The sequence below is a fragment of the Lissotriton vulgaris genome, chromosome 7, assembly GCF_964263255.1.
Source record: "Lissotriton vulgaris chromosome 7, aLisVul1.2, whole genome shotgun sequence".
NCBI lineage: Eukaryota > Metazoa > Chordata > Amphibia > Caudata > Salamandridae > Lissotriton > Lissotriton vulgaris.
In genome coordinates, this window is record NC_141695.1 from 172,834,321 (window position 1) to 172,856,534 (window position 22,214).

General features: G+C 43.3%; 1 protein-coding gene across 2 annotated transcripts; it reads left to right on the top strand.

The window, feature by feature from the left end:
* Nucleotides 1-380: 380 nt before the first annotated feature.
* On the top strand, nucleotides 381-21,890 carry LOC147701112 (putative G protein-coupled receptor 33). 2 transcript variants are annotated; one of them, XM_086929888.1, is made up of 2 exons: nucleotides 381-582; nucleotides 17,800-21,890. In XM_086929888.1, the coding sequence occupies exons 1-2, from the start codon at nucleotides 560-562 to the stop codon at nucleotides 19,019-19,021; spliced, it is 1,245 nt and encodes a 414-aa protein (XP_086786014.1). In that variant the 5' UTR covers nucleotides 381-559; the 3' UTR covers nucleotides 19,022-21,890. The 2 variants fall into 2 exon arrangements, with proteins under 2 accessions (XP_086786014.1, XP_086786015.1); XM_086929889.1 differs by lacking the exon at nucleotides 381-582 and adding an exon at nucleotides 1,825-1,909.
* Nucleotides 21,891-22,214: the final 324 nt, after the last annotated feature.

Sequence of the window (22,214 nt, forward strand, 5' to 3'; positions counted from 1 at the left end):
TGCTCCACACATTGATTCATTTGTTTTGTACCCTTTCACTCCACACAGAGATTCAGCAATCAAAGAAGATTCACTGGATTTTAATGCAGGACCTATTGGCTTGGAAAATGGTAAAATTGTGTACTCTAAATAAAAATCCACCACGTTTGTGGAAATAGTTGCAAAAAAGAGGACTTGTAGCCTGCAAGTAAGCAGTGTCTGTCTGTTTACATAAAACACTGCCCCGCCACCATATTGCATAATGTACTCATCCTCCGTCCCGTCCTACCAGAAAGCGGAGGATTTTCCGTCCCTGAACCGCCAGAGCTCTGCCCACCATCTCCCCTCCCCAGCACCGAAATACATTAATTGTGGGTTGAGATTGGGACAGACTTGCATCAAAGCATTGAGACACAACGGCTCGGCCTCCCACGGCCTTGGCGGGTGGCTCAATCAGTGGCTACTCTTCCGGCGCGTCACTTCCCTTTTCTGCAGTGCGTGGGGAGGCGTGAAACAGACCCTACCTGTGGTTCTGGCATCCTCGGGCAGTGGCGTTCAGACCAGGACAAGGAGCGAAGTCATGGCGGACAGGACTTCAGCCAGGTAAGGCCGGCCATCAGACAACGTGAGGCAGGAACAAGCAAGCGGCAAAACCGTGCACATCACCAGGAACGCAAATTGGTCTAAAATTGAAGGGGCAGTGAGTGGTTCCCGGGCAGTGTCTCTAGAGGGTAGAGTTATTATGTCCTCCTGCTTTTCCAGTACCTCGAGTTGCGGCACCAGAGCTGGGTAATGACACTACTCCAGTCTCACCCTCGATGTGTAGGGAGGGTGAGTAGACCTGTTTGCGCCACTGGGGTTGGGGTAACACCCAAAGTAGGGTCCTACGGGCTGTCACACTACAGGCCCGCACCTCAGGACTGGCCAGGGGAGGGCAAGATTCCGGGGTGGGAAACACCAAAGGAATCGTGGCACCCCCAAGAACCAACCACAGGTGCACTGGTCGGGACCGGGGACCTGCGAGTTAGGGGTGGGTCCGGCCACGATCCCTCAGTCGAGACGGAGTAGCATCGACCTTTAAAAGAAGAAATTATATAAGCAACGTACAAATGTCTCCAGTTCCCTCCTGAGCTCCAGATTCAAAAGGAAATCAATGATATCTCTTGTCAGAAGTACACTGAGGGTGAAATGAAGGATCTTTAGTAAGAGCAGGTGTGCGAACCCCAGGAACAGTGGGGTACACGGCAGCGGTGATTAAGAGTGGCTGATGCGCTGTCTGCAGTGTCCCACGCCACGGGGGCTGAGAGAAGAAGTGATGACGCTTTTCAAGCATCTAAACAGGTAATTCACCAACAGTGAAGCACGTGATGTGATAAAACTGCTTAATTTGTGCCAGTGCTAAGCACCGGCACTTAATTAACAGGGCCGGGTCTACATGCATTGCAGCAAGTCACTGACTTTCTTCGATAATAATTGACTTGACCTCTATTACTTGGCTGTGTGTATCATGTGTGTTACTGTTATTTTATGGAACAGTGTCTGTTGCGGAGTTCGTCCGTCTGTCTCCTCCTCATCAATCATTCAGTGCAATGAAATCTCTGTGTTCCGCGGCCGCCCTGCTTTTGTTCAGTGTTCCCGGCTGGTGGGGCGGGATGGGCTGGATTTCGGTTCTTCTGCGGGGGTTGGGCGGCAGCAGGCAGCATGAGCGTGCGCAGATTTCCGATTGCGCATTGCCACGCCCTACCATAGCCGCGCAGGGGCGGGTCGCACCCCGCCACTGAGTGAACGTGACTGGTACTTCAATCAATGGCCGTTCAACTTAAGTCTCCAACGACTGAGCGCGACGATGGACAACTAAGTAGGTTGAGGATCGCAGGCAGCAGTAGTAGTGTGGCTATACTACAGTAACAGGCAACAGCTGCAGCACAAGGTGAGGCAGGCCCGCCTGGCCCAGTTTGCCCTTATTTTCCAGTTAACACGCACCGCAGTGCACTGTCTGCGTTCTTCTGGCTTTGCTGTATTTTCGAACACTGACTGACAGATGACCCCCGGCCCCTCCCCCGACGTTCCCTTGATCCTACACCCCCCCCCCACTCCTTGAAAAAGTTTGCTAGTCTACTCTACTGTGTAGAATGAGTCCCTACCTGGCACATTGTATGCGGTAGTAGTTCACCTCTGGCCTTAAAATTTTTGCGCAACATATAAAAAAAAATGCCTTTTATTTCGTTTTTTTTTATTTTTTATTTAGCATTCTTGAAAAGTAAATACAAAGTAATTCAAGTCAGAGCCCCGCCACCCCCAAAATAGAGCAAAGCATTGTGTGAGGTAGAGTGAAATGAAATAAGGAGAAGACGTGAAGCAAGAGAGGAGAAGAAAATGAAAGTGGATAAGAGAGATGTGCTTGCAGTAGAAGAGTAAGCCAGTGAGTCAAAAAACAGATCCATATAATTAAGGCATACGATTGTAAAAGTTGAAGAGGGAGAAAAGGATAAGAAAGAGTAGAGAACACGGTCGGAGCAGGAAAAAGGGGAGGACAAAGGAAACGAATAGTAGCATGATCTGGAAGGAGCACGAGCACAAAGAAAATCAGGAAGTCAGGGGTATGCATTTTATTTCGAATGTAAACACATACAGATTTTTAGTAATCCAGGCCAGCCGCCCGGCCCACCACCACGTCAACAAACAAACCCTAAGTTTAAGTAGATGTAAGCAGGAAGTTAGGTAACTAAACAAGTAGTGTAGTAGCAAGTGCGACGTAGCGTAGGCGCCTGCCGTCCATGCCATGATCATCTTCAGCTAGACAAACCTCTCCAGCGCTCCAGTTTCACAGAGCACTTCATTGTCTGCCTTGTTTTCCCTGCAATGTCACCTTAGGGCTCACAACATCACATGCGAATTTCCTTTTAGATAAAAAAAAGTTTTAGTTTTAATTTGTTTATGTAATCTTTTTATCGATCCACTTGAAGGACATAATTGCAGGTTTCCCCATTGACAGAAAACACGAAGTGACAAACATATTGTGGATAATGGCGTGATTAAAATGAGAACCCGATGTTCAATCCATAAGTAATTTAACAAGACTGTTATTACCTTTCAAGTCACTGCTTAGTGGTTTTATTTTATATACTGTTGTAATTCATTTTAATTTTCAGGCTGTTAAGTTGTAGTTTCGCTCCTGTTTGTTTTTTTCGACTCACCTGTTTCCCTTGTTCGAATGGAATATGCATAATGATGTTACTTTCACCCTATTAAATAACAAACTCGCCCTGCGTCCTTCTTTTCTAATCACACTTTACGCTCTTTGGCTTGTTACCTGATCCGCCATTTTTTATTGTAGAAAGGACACCATATCAGCCAAAATACTCCAAACAATTAATTTGCAATGCAGCAGGTCTTGCATTTATTCGAATTTGAGCTTTAGGCATTGTAAATGACAATGCCTTTTATGTATGGTTTGGTTTTTAAAACATAAATAAAACGCATTGTCTTTTACACTGCCAATAGCAAAGTAAATGTGAGACCTATTGCATTGCAAATGATTTTTTTGTCTGCCTGCACAGTTCAAAGGGTGCTTGACCTTAGGTGATCAACAGGAAAGACTTTCAGAGTCCTACTGAGACAGGGGCTCCATATATTAATACCCCTTAAGACCTCGCAAAATCATAACCCCCAGGTATGCTAACTTTAAGAATCCTTTTGATCTGTCCTGTACGTGACCCATAAACTGGTCTCATTAGGTCATCCTATGCAAATATTTTATTTTTCAGAGCCACGTGTTTCTTCATCACATAGGAGAGCATGTTCCAATTTGTGAGTTCAGAATTCCTGCTGTACAAAAACATCTATTTGGTTTGATTTCATAGACTAACCGTAAGCTCTGTGCATAATAAGAATCTAGGAGGGGCTGAGCTACCAGATTGGAAGGGGTTAGTAACCCCGTTCCAATGGTGGCTGGGATGCTGCTTTCAGGAGGTTTCTGTCTTTCTAGCCCTGAAAGCAACTCCCTCAGTCCTCCTTCATTCACAGCACACTGCACCTCAGTCAAAGCAGGAGACCCTCTCGCCCCTTTGTTCGAGGGTGCCAAAAAGAACCACTTAAGAGGAACCCTATTATTAAAGCAGCAGTGCATACACACCTCTATCCCACCTTCAGCTCTGTGGAGAACACCACTTACCACCGTACACTACCTATGTTTGCAGGATAGATTATGTCGCAGCCATGTGCATTGCAATGCGTGTGCAGTGAATTTGGAGATGTTATAGTGCATATGATGACTGTGTAAGCCTAATGCACCTGGATATTCGATGGACATTACCAATTATGTTTATTTTTTAAAGACATGACCCCCGCCTATATATCATGGAATCACTGGGTATTACATCTGGCTTTCCGAAGTGCCAGTTGAGGATGTGGGTAGAGCCCATAGAGTAAGTGGGTGGAGCCAGTGGAAGAAGTGGGTGTGGCCTCCCCAAAAAATTGAGCACCTGCACTTAATATTTTACAAATTAAGCACTGATTAAACCCATTCAAGTGGCTGCAGAAGGCTGCACCCTGTCTTCAAGCGGGGCACGGAAAGTACGTCTCCTCAGCGTAAAGTACACATGAATGCATGGTAAACGTATATTTACACCGATAATGACTATTTATATAGAGCACAGTACAAACTGAAATATGTGCGGTACCAAATGCTGTCCAATTCAATGGAATACGCTTTATCGTCCTCAGTAAAAATGAACCCTCGAGTGAGCCTTACAGGGATACGAAGCTCTGCAGGGGTCACATGTAGATGTCTCCACAGCATCCTAACTCACTGAGCAGGGTGACTAGGCCTGCAACTCTGGGGCATAAAGTGATACCTGAAGCTCCACCGTGAAGCATGAACCCACTGAACTAACATACGAGGAATAGACCCTCGGTTCGGGGGTTCGGTTTAGTGCTGTTCTTATGCCGGACCCGGGCACTGGGGTCAGTAACAGTCCCTCCATCTCGTAGTTATGGATCTTGGGGGAATTGCGTACCCGGGGGGGTAGGGTTACTAGGTGCTAGGTGTAGGAACCTGGGTGTCCCCTTAGGCATGATGAGCTACCAGGGGAATTCTTAGGTCTTGTGCCAATTACCCCGGATAATCTGCATGCACCAGTCGGAATCTCCTGGTCAAATACTCATGGAACATGGAGTTACTGTGGGTTTTGTAATCCCGAGCAGGATGGTGACTGCTGCAACCAGTGCACCAGTCCTAAAGAAGCATTGGCATAGCCAATAGGTCTCGCTTAAGGGACCTCATAAGTATTTGGTAAAGCAGCACAATATCCTTGGATGCAACAATATCAACTGTTGCATGGCTAAACACTTATAAGGTCTTAAAATACATGACAGTCCCTCGCACCAGAACAGTTGCATGGGGAGATCGCAGCTTCCACATTGCAACCGCTAAACTTTGGAATTCTCTTGATCTAGAGACCAGGTCAGCGCCAACTCTCATCATTTTCAGAAGAAAAATTAAAACATGGCTCTTTGATCAATAAATCAACCCCTTTTCTTTCCTTCTGCTTCATCCATAGCGCCGAGACGCCCTTGGGCAATTGTTCGCGCTCAACAAATTCCATAAATAAATACGTTCCCAAAGGCAAGATCTATTGGCTATGCCAATGCTTGTGTCCTTTCTGTACCCGTCGGGTTTATCATTCGGAAAATCTGGTAACCCCAACTCCTATGCACACTGGGCAGTCAATGCTTTTTCCTCTTTCTTATACCAGCTATGGAATTTCTCATGCCCGTTCTTACAGCAGGTATTACGGCATTTTTCTAAAATACTCTGCCCATTGCTATTCAAAGAGATCTGTAGTTTTCCCCCTGTTGAGCTAATAACATTCCCTAACATTTCATATGAGCAAGAATTACAGCAACATGTTGAAGATGCTTGTTTGTCAGATACGGTATTGAAAAGTAGATTATAAATCATGATGCCTACTGACTTTAACATCTGTATTAACGGTGGTGATCAACTGGGATACCCTAGCGTAAGACAAGTTAAATTAGTCACCAGCACATTCAGAGCCAACAAAATACTGATTTCAGATATAGAATTCGCCTTGTTTCCTACTTCTTCATTCCTTGTACAGAAAAGCTAACAATGAGCGCTGTTAATGCATGGGGCATGTGAACCTCCACATCTTCAAATCAATATGTTCTAATTCAAGAAAACAGGAGTCTCTATGGTTACAAAGTCGGCTGGGGGTGGGGGAGGGGTGTTTCGCAGTATGCATTTTTATTTTTTAAGAAATGGTCTCGTCTGTTATGCTATTGCGCAAAGTTTCTTGGTTTTATTTAACATGCTATGGATGGTCTCAAATGGCTACAAGCTACTCCTAGCCTGAAACCAAAAAATAAATCATGATGTCAAAGTTGTGGTATGCCGCTCTATTATTCAAAATAAAACCCTTGATCAGAAGGCCCTCACAATGGCTTGCAAAATCCGGAATTGTCCCCCCCCCCCCCCAGCTTCTTCCAGAAGAAACATCTGCAGATGGGAAATACATTTCTGGCATTCCTCTCTTCGCAAAACATCTACATTAGCTTACAAAACATTTCCAGCAAATGATTTATTTGTTGATAACGCGGCGCTAACATCCTAAACTAGACTAGTTGGTGCTTGTTGTGCAGTCCCGCCTTTGTTACTCTCAGACAATGTTTTATAATAACACTGCTGGGCCGTGAGACAATTAAATTGCATCATAACGTCTACTTTATCAATAATCTCATTAGAAAAAAAAAGTTTTCATCTTTTTGCGATCTGTCGCGCAATACGCCTCATCTGTCACTGGGCGAGGCAATCGCTGTCTTAGCCTAGAGGCCTACTCTACTGTAAGCTCAGAAAACACTGGAGTCACTTTGCAGCTATCACTCAAGTGTCCGCTATTTCCGTGTTTATTATGATTATCTCAACTAGTTAAAACGTTGTAAATGGTGGGAAAATCTGTCCGGAATTCATTCTCTGCCAGGAGCTGGCAAACGCAGAAGAATAGACGTTGTCATGTGTAAATATGGGGACCATAAATGGTGCTGCATAGATTTCCCATTGTCTGCTTCTACTGAACCTGCGGAAACCTGTTTGGGCATATCATTACTTACAAAAGATATCAGGGCTGCCACCAAGGATACCGGCAATGGCACAAAACTCCGGGCTGCCTCGTAGTCCTCCTGCCGCCGCACCTGCAATCTGCGGCCGCCGAGCAGAGGACTACGCTTCCCTAGCCACATCGCGGCAGGAGCCGCCATCGCCCGACCACGCCGTCGGACGCGCTACTAAAGCGCGCGTCACCGGCTGAGCGGGTGTCTCTCTACTGAACCTGCGGAGACCTGTTTGGGCATATCGTTACTTACAAAAGATATCAGGGCTGCCACCAAGGATACCGGCGAGGGCACAGAACTCCGGGCTGCCTCGTAGTCCTCCTGCCGCCGCACCTGCAATCTGCGGCCGCCGAGCGGAGGACTACGCTTCCCTAGCCACATCGCGGCAGGAGCCGCCATCGCCCGACCACGCCCCCGGACACGCTACTAAATCGCGCGGAACGCCGGGCAAAGCCCGGGCAAAGGGCGGGCCCTCTTAGACCAGAGGAGGCCGGGCTGGGCCACCCCCCTGACGAGTCGGACATTGGACCACACACACCGGTATTCACCTTCTTGTCGTATAACAAACTGTCCCGTGTATCATCTTAGCCTTCTTTGTTGAACTATGGTACTGACACTCAGGAAGGACCGTAAGGTCACCATCGCATCCACTGGGGGGGTTGCAACAGGCACTATTGATCAATTCCTGACACGGGCTAAGGTAGTCATAGAGAAAGAGATAGCATTAGTGGAGAAGCGTTTGTCGCTGGATCTTTTAACTGGGAAGCGCTCTTCGCTTGGCAAGATACCAACATCTGTAACACCTGAACCTGCACCAAGCACTACTCCACTAGTTACCCTGAGCCCAGTGTCTAGCCACTCACCAGAGGAAAACGATGGCACCGAGACGTGTTCTCTAATGAACTCCACCTCCATCAGTTTGACCTCTCGTGCCTCTCACGTTTCTTCTCCTGCATTATCCATCTCACCTGCTTTATCCATTTTATCATCGTGGCTATCCCGGTCCGCTACTTCTGTACATGCTAATACTGATACACATAATACCACCTACAATAGTATCAGTATTGTTAATTCACCAGCATTATTGTCCTTCCCACCTGCCATTCCCGTACATGTAAATATAGACCCCCCCAGAGATTACTGTTATTGGTCACATCAGTATCACCGATCCACCTGGTAAAAGAAAGAGGCGTCACTCCACCAAAGAAGGCGCCAGCAAAAAGGCGGAAAAAAGTGCAAAGGGTCCCTCGAGAGCCTGTACCTCCTGTTACTTCACCTCTAGTAGTTAACGATAATCCCCCATTTACTCCATCAAGGGTATAGTTAAGCGAGACTAATGGAGAAAATGGAAAAGCTAGTCAGGTCCTTAATGTTACCCCTAATCGAAAGGACGAAACAGCTCACCTCCAAACTAGATCACATAGAAAAACTAGTCACTGGCAATACAACCAGACTAGACGTCATTACCGCTGTCTTAAAACAGCCAAAGACCCCACACCCAAATACTGTAATACAATCCACAGCCCAAAACCCTAAAAATGCAAACAAGAACCCTAATGCCAGTACGGCCTTGGTTACCCGCCCTGCGACAACTACGTCACACAAAAGTACCCCAGATCCCAATTCAAAGGGGGCTACTAGTACTATAGCCACTAGGCCAGGTACCACGGCCAAGAACCAACCTGATTCACGTGTTGAAACAGCAACCAACTTGCCTAAGACACCGGGTGACACGAATAACAAACACATACACCAACGAGCCCCCTGTGTAAACCTTCCTCCGGAAGCATTACCCTACACAATCATTATGGTAGGAGTACGCGGAATTGGAAGCGATAAGTGGGAAATGCACAGGGATCTGAAGCATAAAGTCATCTACAGGCTAAACACCAATAGAACACTTCCCCCCCTTTTTCCAACACAGAGATTCTCAACGTTAGGAGGGTAAACTGGGTAGGGAAGACTACTAAGGACTTGGATGGTGACTGTGTCATCGTGAGTTTTAAAGATCCCTGCGTGGTTGATTTTATCCGCAGGGAATCAAGGTTTGGCAGAGAGGGGGATATCCAAACACTAGATCTACACTACTTTTACCCTGGTATGAGACAAGGACCACCTTTACATCACCACCATGCCTACAGAAGGGGGCCACATGTAGGGAATACATTCAACAGGGCTATGATTCATCTACCCTTATCAAACCGATTCGAGCCATTCTCAAATCTAGAGGGAGTGGATTGACCGTTTTGTAAGGTTGATTTGTCTGTAACTATTAATCTTGATAAATTGTCCCGGAGGGGCTCCAATTATGGAGCGATTGTGGAAACCATAGATGATGGGCAGGAGGAGGGTAACGAGGAAGGGCAGGTTGGAAACACCCGCTATCCGTACTCCGTCGAGGAAATAACAGCCAATACTAGATCTACTATAAATAATCTAGCCCTGGTTGCGGACCCCTCCCCCGCAAACTTGGAGAAAGATCAACACTCAAGCAACCCTGAAAAAACCCTATGTATAGAGACACATGCCCCATCCAATCTTAATAACACGCATACCATCGCTACAACACCTATAGGCAGCCACAAGTTATCCGCACCGCATCAACCATTATATGTAACAGGAGCAGGTTTGAATTTTATAACCTGGAACATAGCAGGCATAAATAGCAAATTTAACACCCCATTTTGGAATGATTTTATCTTACAAGGGCACGACATAATGTCTTCAAGAGACATGGTATAGAGATCCAATTACTGTTGAAGGTTACATACCATTTTGTATTAATGCCGAGGAATCGGTTGCTGGTAGGGCAAAGGGAGGCCTATTGACACTGATTTCCACCAGGCTTACTGAATTTAAACTAGGTAAACATATAGAAGTTGGTACCCATGCATTAATAATTTATCTTGAACATCAACAAACTAACGATTTGATGATTGTTAACTTCTATAATAACATTTTCAATACAAATAGAGACCTAGTGGTACGGGAAATAGACATAGCAATAGATAATCGCCTTACTAATTATAGAGATTGCCCTGTTATTCTTTGGGCAGGGGATTTTAATCTACAAACCTGTGCCGATGCCCAAAAGGGGATTTGTGGTACTATTTATGACATAGAGGACAGAAGTACCCAAACCCAAAATCACTTCTCACACAATAAATACGGGTCGGCTTTGAACAGATTGGCCGCCAAATTAGACTTGGAGCTTTTGGATTGCTCCAAAAAGAGAGGAGACATTAGATGCCCAACATTTAAGGGCAGGAACTACAATTCCAACATTGACCATATCCTAATATCGAGTGGTACCGCATACCGCGATCTATGGATTGAGGAACAAGTTGTGAGTGATCACAACAGCATTTTACTAACTTTACTCGGCTGGGGCCCCAAAACCCACATATATAGCAAGCCGATCCAAGAAATTATGGCCTCTAGACCAAATGGCCCTAGAATTAAGTGGGCGAAAATCAACCCATACAAACTGTTAGTGGAGATAACAGATACATGCGGTGAGGACATAAGCTGTTGCCTCAAAGACGAGTATAACCCGGCAGATATGTTACCCAGGATTAATAAGGTCCATGTCACCATAGAGGGATTACTGGCCGGCAAGAACCGTAAACATAGACCCAACCCATCTGGCTGGTTTGATAAAGACTGCATTGAGTCACTATCCTCACTAAAACATGTGATGTCAACCAAACCAAGAGACATGGAACAAATTAGGGAAAAACGGCATGTGTATAAAACCAGGCTTGCAATAAGGAAAAAACAATTACAAGATGAGGCATGGGAAAAATTAGATATGGCAGCAACCCTAAAAAATAGTAAACTTTTATGGGAGACAATTAATTGCCCTTTCCTAAAAAATGATACTATCCCTGTAGTGACTTCTAACATTAGTTGTACAGATTGGATAGAGCACTTTTCCAAGGTTTTTAACTCAGATGAATTGATTTTACAAAGCTCAGGCCAATGGCCGATCATTACGCTATCCATTACTTTGAATGAGGTCTTGGCAGGACTGGAAAAAAGCAGTGGCGGCAAGGCCCCTGCCCCGGATGGTGTGCCAATAGATTTATATAAACATGAGAAATTACTATGGGCACCCATCCTTGCACGTTTCTTTAAAACTGCCATCGAATTTGAACTCCCTCAGACATAGGGTCAATTAATCATAATACCACTGTTCAAAAAGGGTTCTAGGGCGATGCCTGCAATTACAGACCCATCTCCCTCCTTGACTCCTCCATCAAAATACTAAGGAGGGTCCTTCTGGCCAGACTGAAAACCTGGGCAGAAGAGGAATCCATTTTATCACCAATACAGTATGGGTTCAGGAGGGGGATTGGTACGATGGAGCAATGCGTCAACCTTGACCTCATTATTAACAAATATACTATAGTCAAGGAAGGAAATCTTTTTATGTTTTGCCGATCTCAGCTCTACCTTTGATCTGCTCGAACACTCGCTTCTATGGCCTGTTTTATTGGGCATGGGAGCACCGAAAGATATATATTTTCTGGCTAGATTATATGAAATTTTAACATGCAAGGTACGCTATGGAACGGCTGGTGAATGCGCCCCTTTCTTCAAAGTCAATAGAGGTATAAGGCAAGGATGCGTTTTAGCACCACTTTTGTTTTCGTTGTTTATCAATGATGTAGACATGACACTCAGAACTACCACGGTGGATGCACCATATATTGACGGAAAGCCCATCCCGATTCTGCTTTACGCAGACGACGCAGTACTCTTATCGCTCACCCAAAATGGTCTGCAGCACCTCATTGATAGCTTTTCTGCTTTTATAGTCACAAGGAAACTGGTAATCAACAAGGGTAAAACTTTTACCATGGCATGTGGGAAAAAGATCTAACACAACAGGACCTTCCTTTTAGATAACGTCAGGCTAGAACCCGTCAAGAAATTTTGCTATCTATGGATAACTTTCTCTGGGGACGGGGGCTGGACTAGCGAACAGGAGTCTGTACATTTAAAATTGACGAGGAACATCAACAGCATCTTTAGATTCGCAACCAAGCTGGGGAATCGCAGACTTAAAGAAATGATCCACATTTACATCATGAGGTGTCTGTCATCTGCACAGTATGGGGCCGGCGTTTGGGGACATAATACAAGTAGCTGTAAACTGCTCCAACACCACGAAAATCTTTTCCTAAATCGCATACCATGTACCCCGGCATCCGCTTCCATAGAGATTTTACACAGGGAAGTAGGTTTAGCCTGCATTGGAGATCTGGCAGCATTACGCCCCCTATCCCTATGGAGATCCATCTGGTCTAAAGCAGAAACAGAATTTACACAAACTGTTATCAAGGATTGTTTAAACTTAGACAACCGTATGCTTATTCCCTGGTTCAGGCACATTCGGTTCTGGTTTAAGACAGTCTTTGATCACAATCCCTTTTTGGGCGTCCAGGTCTCAAAAAAGGAGTTCAAAGATCTGTGTCTGGAATATGCTAAGAAGGTTATGTCCTCTAGATAGGCATCCCAACATACATATGCCTTCTATAATGAACATAACACCATAGAAGGATCCAACAATATTTGTCAACTGTTACCAGAAACTCTCACCGTTTTGTACTGACTCGGTTGAGACTGGGCACTGTGCATCATTTAGTGTCTTTCCCTCAAATCAGAAGGAGTAGCACTTTGCCCTGCCCATGTGATGGGACATGCAAACAGAGCTGTTGTCACGTTATGCTTTTTTGCAAATTCTATATTCCTTATAGGAAACTGTACTTAAAGCCTTAATTCCTAAAATCCAATATAAGAAGTACCAAAGATGCTTTGCAGCTAATGTTTGACTTGAGTAGCGCAGATGTATGCTTCCATGTAGCTTCCTACGTTTTAAAATGTGTTTCCAGCAGGAAATCCATCATTTTATGATTTACATTACCATGATATCATGATTTTAGTAATAATCTGTATACCATTGGTGTATTGGTCCTATCCTTTTAAACTAATTAATTATATTAACTAGATGAAATCATTATATATTATGAATTTTAACATGTTTTTAAATTCAGAAACTTTACTCATAAACGCTATATGTGCCATTCTAATCTTACTCGATAAGCTTTGGGACTACGCACTTTGTCACTTTACCTAAAGGAAATTATGTAATAATGTATTTAATTGCTTGTAATGCACTTTGGGTGAAATATCCCAAATCTTTCCTTTATAAATTGATTTATCTATCTAATTTTGTGGACATCTCGTACACGTCCTGGACCCAATATGATAACGGATTCCTTTTTAAAATTTTGATGTATTATATGTACCTTTCTGTATGCTATATGGTTATATTTTATATACCGAATAAAGCATTTGAAATTTGAATTTGACACCAGCGAAAGCGGGCAAGAGAAAGAAAGACACTTTGATAGAGTTGTGAAGGAAGCTTGAATGGCCATTGGTTGTCGGGGATTTTCTTGCGCTGACCTCAATTTGGTACTGTAGAGACCCCCGAAGCACTGTCTGAAGTCACAATGCTGCCATTCTCCTCAGTTCAGCGCAAGGGATTAGTTAAAAGGGCGACGTTCCGTGCAGAGAGTTCCAAGTATTCACTGAAACAAAAGGCACTGAAATGTTTTTGAAGTTATTTTAGTTGAACTAATTTAATCAAGGTCCCAGAACAAACAAGCATTGGCTGCACGGACGTAAATAACGCAGCGCGGCCGCGAAATGAAATAAACATTTTTCAAAAAACGTGAGTTGTGAGCGGGTGTGCAACGGGAAAAAGTGATGTGCACGTTGCGTGCGCTTATGTACGTAATAGCAAGCTGGTGGCCAGCCTGGGTAGCACTTATAAACCACCTACTAGAAAATAAAAGAAAAAATGTGAGAAAAAGGAGTGATGGAGCCTCACGGGAGTAACACCATGGAGGCTTTGCAGGTAGGTACTCGCCTGCCGCCTAGGTTCTCATCATCAGCATTCACCACTCCAACCAAAAAAGTGTAGTGTGAAAAGAACTGAAATATAGGTGACAGTAAAGGTGCTAGGGGGACAGCACCTGCCTGTGCATTATTGGTGACACTCTTCTCTGCACTTGTTTGGGTCCAGACTTATAGTGCATCATTCCTTGGTGCACAGGCAAGTGCTGTCCCACTAGCACCTTTACTGTCACCTATATTTCATTTCTTTTCACACTACACTTTTTTTAGTTGGAGTGGTGGATGCTGATGATGAGAACCTAGGCAAGTACCTTATTGCAAAGCCTCCATAGTGTTACTGTCGTGAGGCTCCATCACTCCTTTTTCTCACATTTTTTCTTTTCTTTTCTCCTATTCTTCTTCTCTACCCACTCCTAATACCTGGGAAGGGAGGGAGAGCAAGGTAGGGGAGACAGTGGATTCAGTGCATCTTCTTTTAATGATATTACCATAAAGGGTGAGCCCGGTCCAGTAAATAGCTGGCCAGATGATTATGGCTACAGCTCCAACCCAATAGAATTGTTAGTTGGTATTGATCAGGAACAGTATACTCACCATTAGAACAAGTCTTGTGGTGTTAACATTACAGTGAGTGGGGGACGACCGGTTTTTAAATCCCCTAAGCTCCTTGTTGTAAGTAATCCCAAGAAGTGACATCAGCTCTTAAGCCCTCACATAAATGTTTAGAAGGTGTATCATGAGTACATTTGAGCACTTTTTGAGTATACTTGCCAACGCTTTTTTTGTATGCTACATATAAAACAATGTTACCATTTGTCAGTGTTAAGCTTTCTATAGCCCTAGTTCTTTAAAAGAAATACTGATATTTACATTATTATAACGCCTCCTCAAGGGTAAAAGGCGTATATAAATGCAATTTATTTTGTGCAAATACTGGGAACGATCAAGACATCTGACATATTAACAGTGCATGCAAATCTCCTAAACAGAGCCTGAACTAAGTGATAGGCTGCCTCTCCTAAGGTTGTGTGAAGTGCTAACAAGGTGCGAGCCTTTGTTTCCCATCTGCTGCATTTGCATCAGGTGGGAGGCTCCTGACTGCTGCCGGCCAGGAAACTCCGACAAAAGGAGGCTTGATGACCCTGAGACTCGGCCTTTGTTATGGCCGAGTATCCCATCAGGAGTCAGAAATAAGAGAACCCTGTCCCCGTCTGCACGTTGTTTTGATCGAAAGCAGACAACCACGTGCAAGCTCTGCTGAATGTGTCCTGTTGTTTGGAAATTACACCGGGATGAAGTCGGCATCTTTTTTAGTGGGGCCTAACTTCTTGGCAGGGTGGACGGCATCCACCCTGTGAAAGAAGTGGGGGGACCCCGTCCACCCCTGTGGAACCCCGACTTGTGCCCTGACTGCAACTCAGGATTACTGGAGACCTCATATCAAAACCAGGGTGGTAAGTGGCGATGAGCAGAAACCAGGCGTCAGACTGGGGCAATTGAGGCTCTTTTGGCCCTCACCAGTGGACCCAGCCACCATTGCCTCACTTCAAGGACAATCAGCAATTGCAATTGTCTAAAGTGATTCATGGCTGGGTGCAGACATTAAAGGTCCAACGACACCCATCTGAGCAGCACCAGACCTCCCTCCGGACTCAGCAGTCCATCAGGAGGAAGCAAACCTACGCCGCCCTTGTCACTTCATAAGTAATCCAAGAGATATGAAAGGGGATTACTTCACAAGTAATCCAAGAGATATGAAAGGGGATTACTTTCCGAAGCTCTATGTGAATGTAAGGTGTGAACTTCTTTGTAACTCAGAATGTCAGTAATCTCTGTTCATCTATATATGTAATCACACTAATGATGACATTTCTATAGCGAACAATCCTAAATGAAATTTGATTTAGCACTTTACAATAGGAGTTAATAACTACCTAAGTTACTGGTACCCAGTTTAACAATTTTCAGAGGAACGTAAATTATATTGAAAACCTGAAATTATTCAAGCACGTTCTCTAGTATTAAAGCAGGTGCATTAATCCTAACCTATGTTTACCAGGATTGGGAACTTGCAGGTTATACATTTCTTTCCCCTACCAAATGCATTAACCTAAACATGTTACTAAAAAACAACCTTGTGACCAAAAGTGTACATGTATCTGCTCCTTTGGGGTCAAAGTAACCATCTCAGCTATGTTATGACCATTAAGCTTGTGAACAGCAGGTAGCATAATGATCTCTGCTGCAGGTGCATTAACCTCCTACGCTCTTTTAAAATGTGATGTTTGTGATCAGAAGCCAGAATAGCCTGCACTACTTCTCTTTGTTATCAATTTCTTTGAGGGCAGAGATTGGGAAAAGAATGCTTATGTACTGACAAACCATAGACAGCGGTGACTTACTCCCTTCTAGAGGTGAGACTTTTAAATCCAGCCCCTTTCTGCTAAAGCCAACCGCCCTATTTCTGGGATTTGCAGTTATTTTATTTTCTGTTTCCAGCACTGATCATGTCTGAGAAGCATGCTTTAAGTATCATTGTTACTTCTCAATGTGGATGGGCCTTTATTTCAGATTTTGTATCATGAAGAAGGGCAGTAACCCTAGTGGTGACTAGAGATCTGGCTAAACCCTGCGTGCCCCTTTAAATGTGGTCCATCATACTGCTCTGTATGTCTGCAGTGAGACACGCTATAAGAAAGACCAGAGAGCAACAAGAAATATCTCATCAAACACTCAGCATCACTATGTTTACACGAGCACAAAAGAGACCAATCCCATCTGATGCTGCTGAAGGAACAATGGGTTTCTCCTTGAAGCTCTACCGGCTGTGGAAGGAGTCGCTTTGAGGCAGAGACTCTATGGTGGAAAATCCTCCAGTGTCCGCTTCTGTGGGTGGAAATTCAGCCAGCAAATGTGTGCACTGGAAATAGACCACCAAATTAGGGATCCCTTGTGAATGCTCTCGGATCAAGTCTTCCTAATGTGCTGGGAGATATCTCCTATCATGTAAGTGAACGCATAGTTACCCGTAAGTGATTGTCCTCCACCCTTTACGTCACATTCTTCCATGGAGGCAACACGTCCAGCCACATTGGTGGATCAGCCTTCCTAGATGAGGTGACTGCTCAACATCATGTCAATCCAGATTCTCGTACATTGACAAACCTCACGGTGGACTGCAGAAGTTTCTCCTAGAAGGATACCTCTCATCCACCTAGCCCCGAATATGACTGGTCATCCGCCTAGCCCTGGCAGGTATGGGGGTGGAAGCATGGAAGATGGCTCAGATTCCACTGCAAAATGTATGTTTCCGTTCTCTAAATCAGGTTGACAGTTTGTTTGTAATTGTTTTAGTAAGACTTTTCATAGCTTGTCTATTCAGTTACTTTTTAATCATATGTTGAATATTTAGCATTTTCCAAAATAGTATGATGCGAACCCAACTGACATTGTGATCTCAAATTTCAGCAGATATACCAGTTTGGAGGTCAGACCGTTTAGTGATTATTCTTTGCATGCAAGTCTAAAAATATGCACTATATTTAAGGTGTGAGATACCTAAGAGCTACTGAGTTATGAATTGTCTCATTTGTACATAAAACTGCTTTTTCAGTTTGGGGCTAAAATTTAAATAATGCTTAAACCACGTTTAATACATTGAAAAGACTATTGACAAAACTGTTTAATTTTCCAGCTTTAGAAAGAATCTATATGGAAGTTGTCGGGTTTCACTGCAGTCTCTTGCACTTTTCTTCCCAACAGAATTATGGACGACAGAATGATGACACTTTCCACTTTGTCCGAAGTCTCCACTTATAGTAAAGTTAAGGTTTTTGAAGAATCCACTGCGACCACTCTCCTGGAATGTGAGATCTTGACACCTGGTGAGTGCATTGCATCAGAAGTCTCCTCCCTGGCAACTGTGGCAACTGAAATATCGCCGGACAGCAATGTACCCTCCACTTCTGAAGGCCTAGCCGTCCTCTCCATTCTGTTAGCCGTGTTCCTTTTGATCACATTCACCATTGGGATTCTGGGAAACAGCTTCTATCTGTGGATATTGGGTTGGAAGATGAAGCCGACGGTAAGCACCATTTGGTTCCAGCACCTGATCTCGACTCACCTGCTTTTCACCTTGGTCCTTCCATTTCATGCCATCTTTTTGCTGATGGATTACCAATGGATCTTTGGAACGACTCTCTGCAAGCTAGTCAACTTTGTGGTATCTTTCAGCATGTTTGCATCTGTATTCCTGCTCACAGTCATTAGTGTTGACCGGTGTCTGATGGTGGTGGATCCGCTGTGGACCATATCTCACAGGACAAACAAAAGAGCTTCAAAAGTTTGCTTTTCTGTGTGGATACTGGCCTTAGCATTCAATTTACCCTACTTGGTGTTCAGAAAAACCTTTGTCGCTGCCAACAATAAAATAACCTGCTTCAATGATTATGCCCTTTCTGATGATTGGATTACTCCTGAGATACAAGACCTAAGGAGAAGAGTCCATTTGTCAATGTTCATCCTTTGGCTTGTGATGAGTTTCCTTTTACCTTTCTCAATAATGATAGCTTGCTATTTGAAATTAGCTGTGACACTCAAGGCTGGGAACCACAACAAGACCAACAAACCATTCAAGGTGATTGCTACAGCTGTCACCTCTTTCTTTGTGTGCTGGTTGCCTTACCATATCTATAGCGGCTTGATCGTCTACCAAGAGTCTGTCAGCCAGGTACTTGTCCTTCTGGTTATGTTTTTCAGCTTAGTGCTATGCTGCATCAATGCTACCTGTACCCCAATCATGTACCTGTTCATTGGAGAGACATTTAGAGATCTGTTCAAGGCATCCATCCATTCCTTGTTCAGCAAAGCGTTTGCTGAAGAAACACTACATAATGACTTGGAAAATGAGAGGAAGCCCTATGAGTTCCCAACCTCCGGCCAAAGCCAAGTGACCAATTTATTGCAACTAGACTCTTCTGTATGAATGGCCTTTTCTTCTGATCACATGTGATCGACACGTCTTGTAATACTGAAGCAATAAGATGTAGCATGATCTGTAAAAACCTCATCTCCTTCACCAAAGAATACGTTGTATTGGTGGTGTATCAGGTTACTGGCGTTGGGAAAATATTCTAGTTCACATAAGCCAGCAGTCGATGAAAATAAAAATAAGATAATGATAATAGGAGCCTGAGGTCTAACAGCTCCCCAAAAAGGGTTGTAGAAGAGCTGCCTTTAAACTGTTAAAATCCTATACATTTTTAGGAGAAACAGCGACTAATAATCACAATTATGGAAGTCTTAACTTGGTCTATGATGTTCCACAGCATTGGAGACTGTTAGACTGGAGCTGGATTTGACAACAGTGATGTATCATGTTTTCATCAAACCGGTTCGCTATTTCTATTTTCTCTCTAAAGCCACTTCATTTAATTTGAAAAGTGCTTTTGGAGTGACTATTTAATGAAATAAATGAAAACTATATGAGAGGTTAAAGCTGTGTGTGAGTGGCAAAAGTGTTTTATTCATATCTATGATGAGGCTGGATTGGACAGGGCAATTCCCTGCGGGGGGGGGGGGCTGGAAGGGTAGTTTCCGAAGGCCCGTGTCTACCTCTCTGATTCTGTCACTTTCGCCTGCTTACGGAGGTTAATTACAGCATGCACAGTGGAGGTGTAGGGACCAAGAGACCGAGAGAGATCAGCAAGGGAAAGAGAGAAGGAGAGTGTTGGAAAAGGCAGTCTTCTACATAGTGTACTCCCAGATATTTGCCTTGACCGTTTTATTGGCTGTAGCAACTCAGTTAAAACCTGCTAACTAGTGGTAAAGTATCTATGCTCCTCTTTCAACATGATAAAATTTGCACACCTCTAATTGGCATACCTAATTTACCTTTAAATCCTGAGAATACCGTACAAAGTGTACCTGGGGCCTGTAGGTTAAAAGTCATCAGTGAGCTGAAGCACCTATTGTGCCACTCTCTGCAGTGACCATGCAAACATGTTTGTTTGACCTGTCAAAAAAGCCCCATTTGTAGGCCCAAGCCAGCCATTTAAAAATGAATTAGTCACCCATACTGACAATAAAGTAAGATGCATGGTATTTAAAAGTTTAATGTTAAACATGTCCCTACAGTGAAAAGTCCCTAAAAGCTATTTTAACTGTAGTAGATTTGGCTGCTCCATTGGAAAGCCCTGAGTTACACTATTACATTTAGTAATGTTTTCTCAGCTCGAAAGCAGCTACAAATATACTTTTCTTGTCTATTTTTTTTAATATGGATTACAAGCCCAATACACTAATGAAGTCAGACTTGTAATAAATATTTTGTAAAATGTACTTTTTGAAAGTTATATTTTCCATGCCTAAAGCCTCAAAGCCCCATTTACATTTATTTCGGACAATATGAGATTTCATTTGTCTGAATATAAGGTAATCGGCCGGCCAGAAAGTGATCACAACTCCCAGGTTGTAAAATTTAATTTTTTGGTAGCAAGTCTAAGAAACTTCCCAACACAGCTTGTTCTGCATATAACCTGAGGAAGCTGGTTTGGAATTTAGCCAAAAAGGAGGATATTATGCAAACGGCTGAGGCATTGAATATGAATATGATTATTATATGGAACTTTATCACCGAGTCTATTGTGGGGAAATGTTCTGGCCTGGTTAAAACAAGGATAATTATTATCAATTTGAATATACATAAAATATGGTTTTCCCCCAAATTATTAAGGTTAAAGAAAGTAGTCAATAGAGCTGGTCGTGAGGCATACGCCCGTAGATTTTGTCAGACCTACACAGTGTATAAAGAAAACCTGAAGAAACTTAAGACCTACAAACAAGAAATATGGAACACAAAACTTAAATATCAAACGGGGATTTGGAATAGTTTATTATCCGCCTCTAAGAAAAATAACGCAAACAAATTTTGGGCGGTTATTAATGACCTCGAAAGCGGTGGCTGTAGGGCTTTTTCTGTGAATATACCCGAACCCAGTTGGGTAAAGTTTATAACCAATTTGTATGGTATATCGGTTCGGGTGGGAAAACACTCAGATAGGTTGGCTTCAGGTGAGGTAAATAATATATCATTAACTTATGCGGGGAATGAAGAGTGTCTCGATTTGAACTCTAATGATCATGTTATTAATTTCTAGTTCCAAACCAAATTTTGATTTTAAAATTCCAAGCTGTATTCAAGTATTGACCCTGTTATGTGGGCTGCAAGCTAATGGTGCCCGAAGTTGATTAATCTTAGACTTTTTTTTTTTTTTAGACCTTATTTTCTGATGAGTGGTGTGAGATTTGCACGTCGGGCATTAATCATGTAATAATCTGGTGAATCGATTCCACTACTATGTCAACTGATAAAAAATTTAATGGCAGTTGAAAAAGCTTTAATATACAGCAGATTCCCTCTAATTCTATATCCTTGTAGCAATTAATTTTAACAGTTTATACATTTTATTAATTACATATTTTTGCTACAATGGTATTCATTTGAAATGTAATAACAGCTGGGTTACCATCGCAGCAAACTGATGCACTTTTTGCACATTAGCACTTTTGAAAGGATGGGAAATGAATGCTTATTGGTTGATAATATTCCTTTGTGATATTCATGGAAATAGTATGCAAAGCACACTGTCACCTTAAACTGTATTAATAAAAGATGTAAGGTGGCCAGATTTGGGCTTATTAATAAGGTTTTAAAATGTATTTATGGGATTGTTTTTTGTATTATGTTGTATTATGTGAAGAGAAGATCTCCTGTTTTAAATGTAAATGTATTTTATTTCTGTGATTGCAATGATTTTAATTACTCTAGCAATAAAGACTATATATAAAACTGTCAAACAGCAACTCAACAGCTCCTTTGATGAACTGTGAACCTGCTCCCAAAGCAGATATAAAGGCATTGGGCATGGTAATTGTCCATGTGGAGGACCATCGGGTTGTGATCAGGAACTTGCTTATCTTCAAGTTCAAGAATTTATATAGCGCACTACTCACCCAGAGGGTCTCAAGGCGCTTGGGGGGGGGGGGGGGATTATTATTTATCGAATAGCCAGGTTTTAAGTTCTTTTCGGAAGGAAATGTGGTTCTGTGTAAGGCGGAGGTGAGTGGGGAGGGAGTTCCAGGACTTGGCCGCCAAGTAGGAGAAGGATCTACCTCCC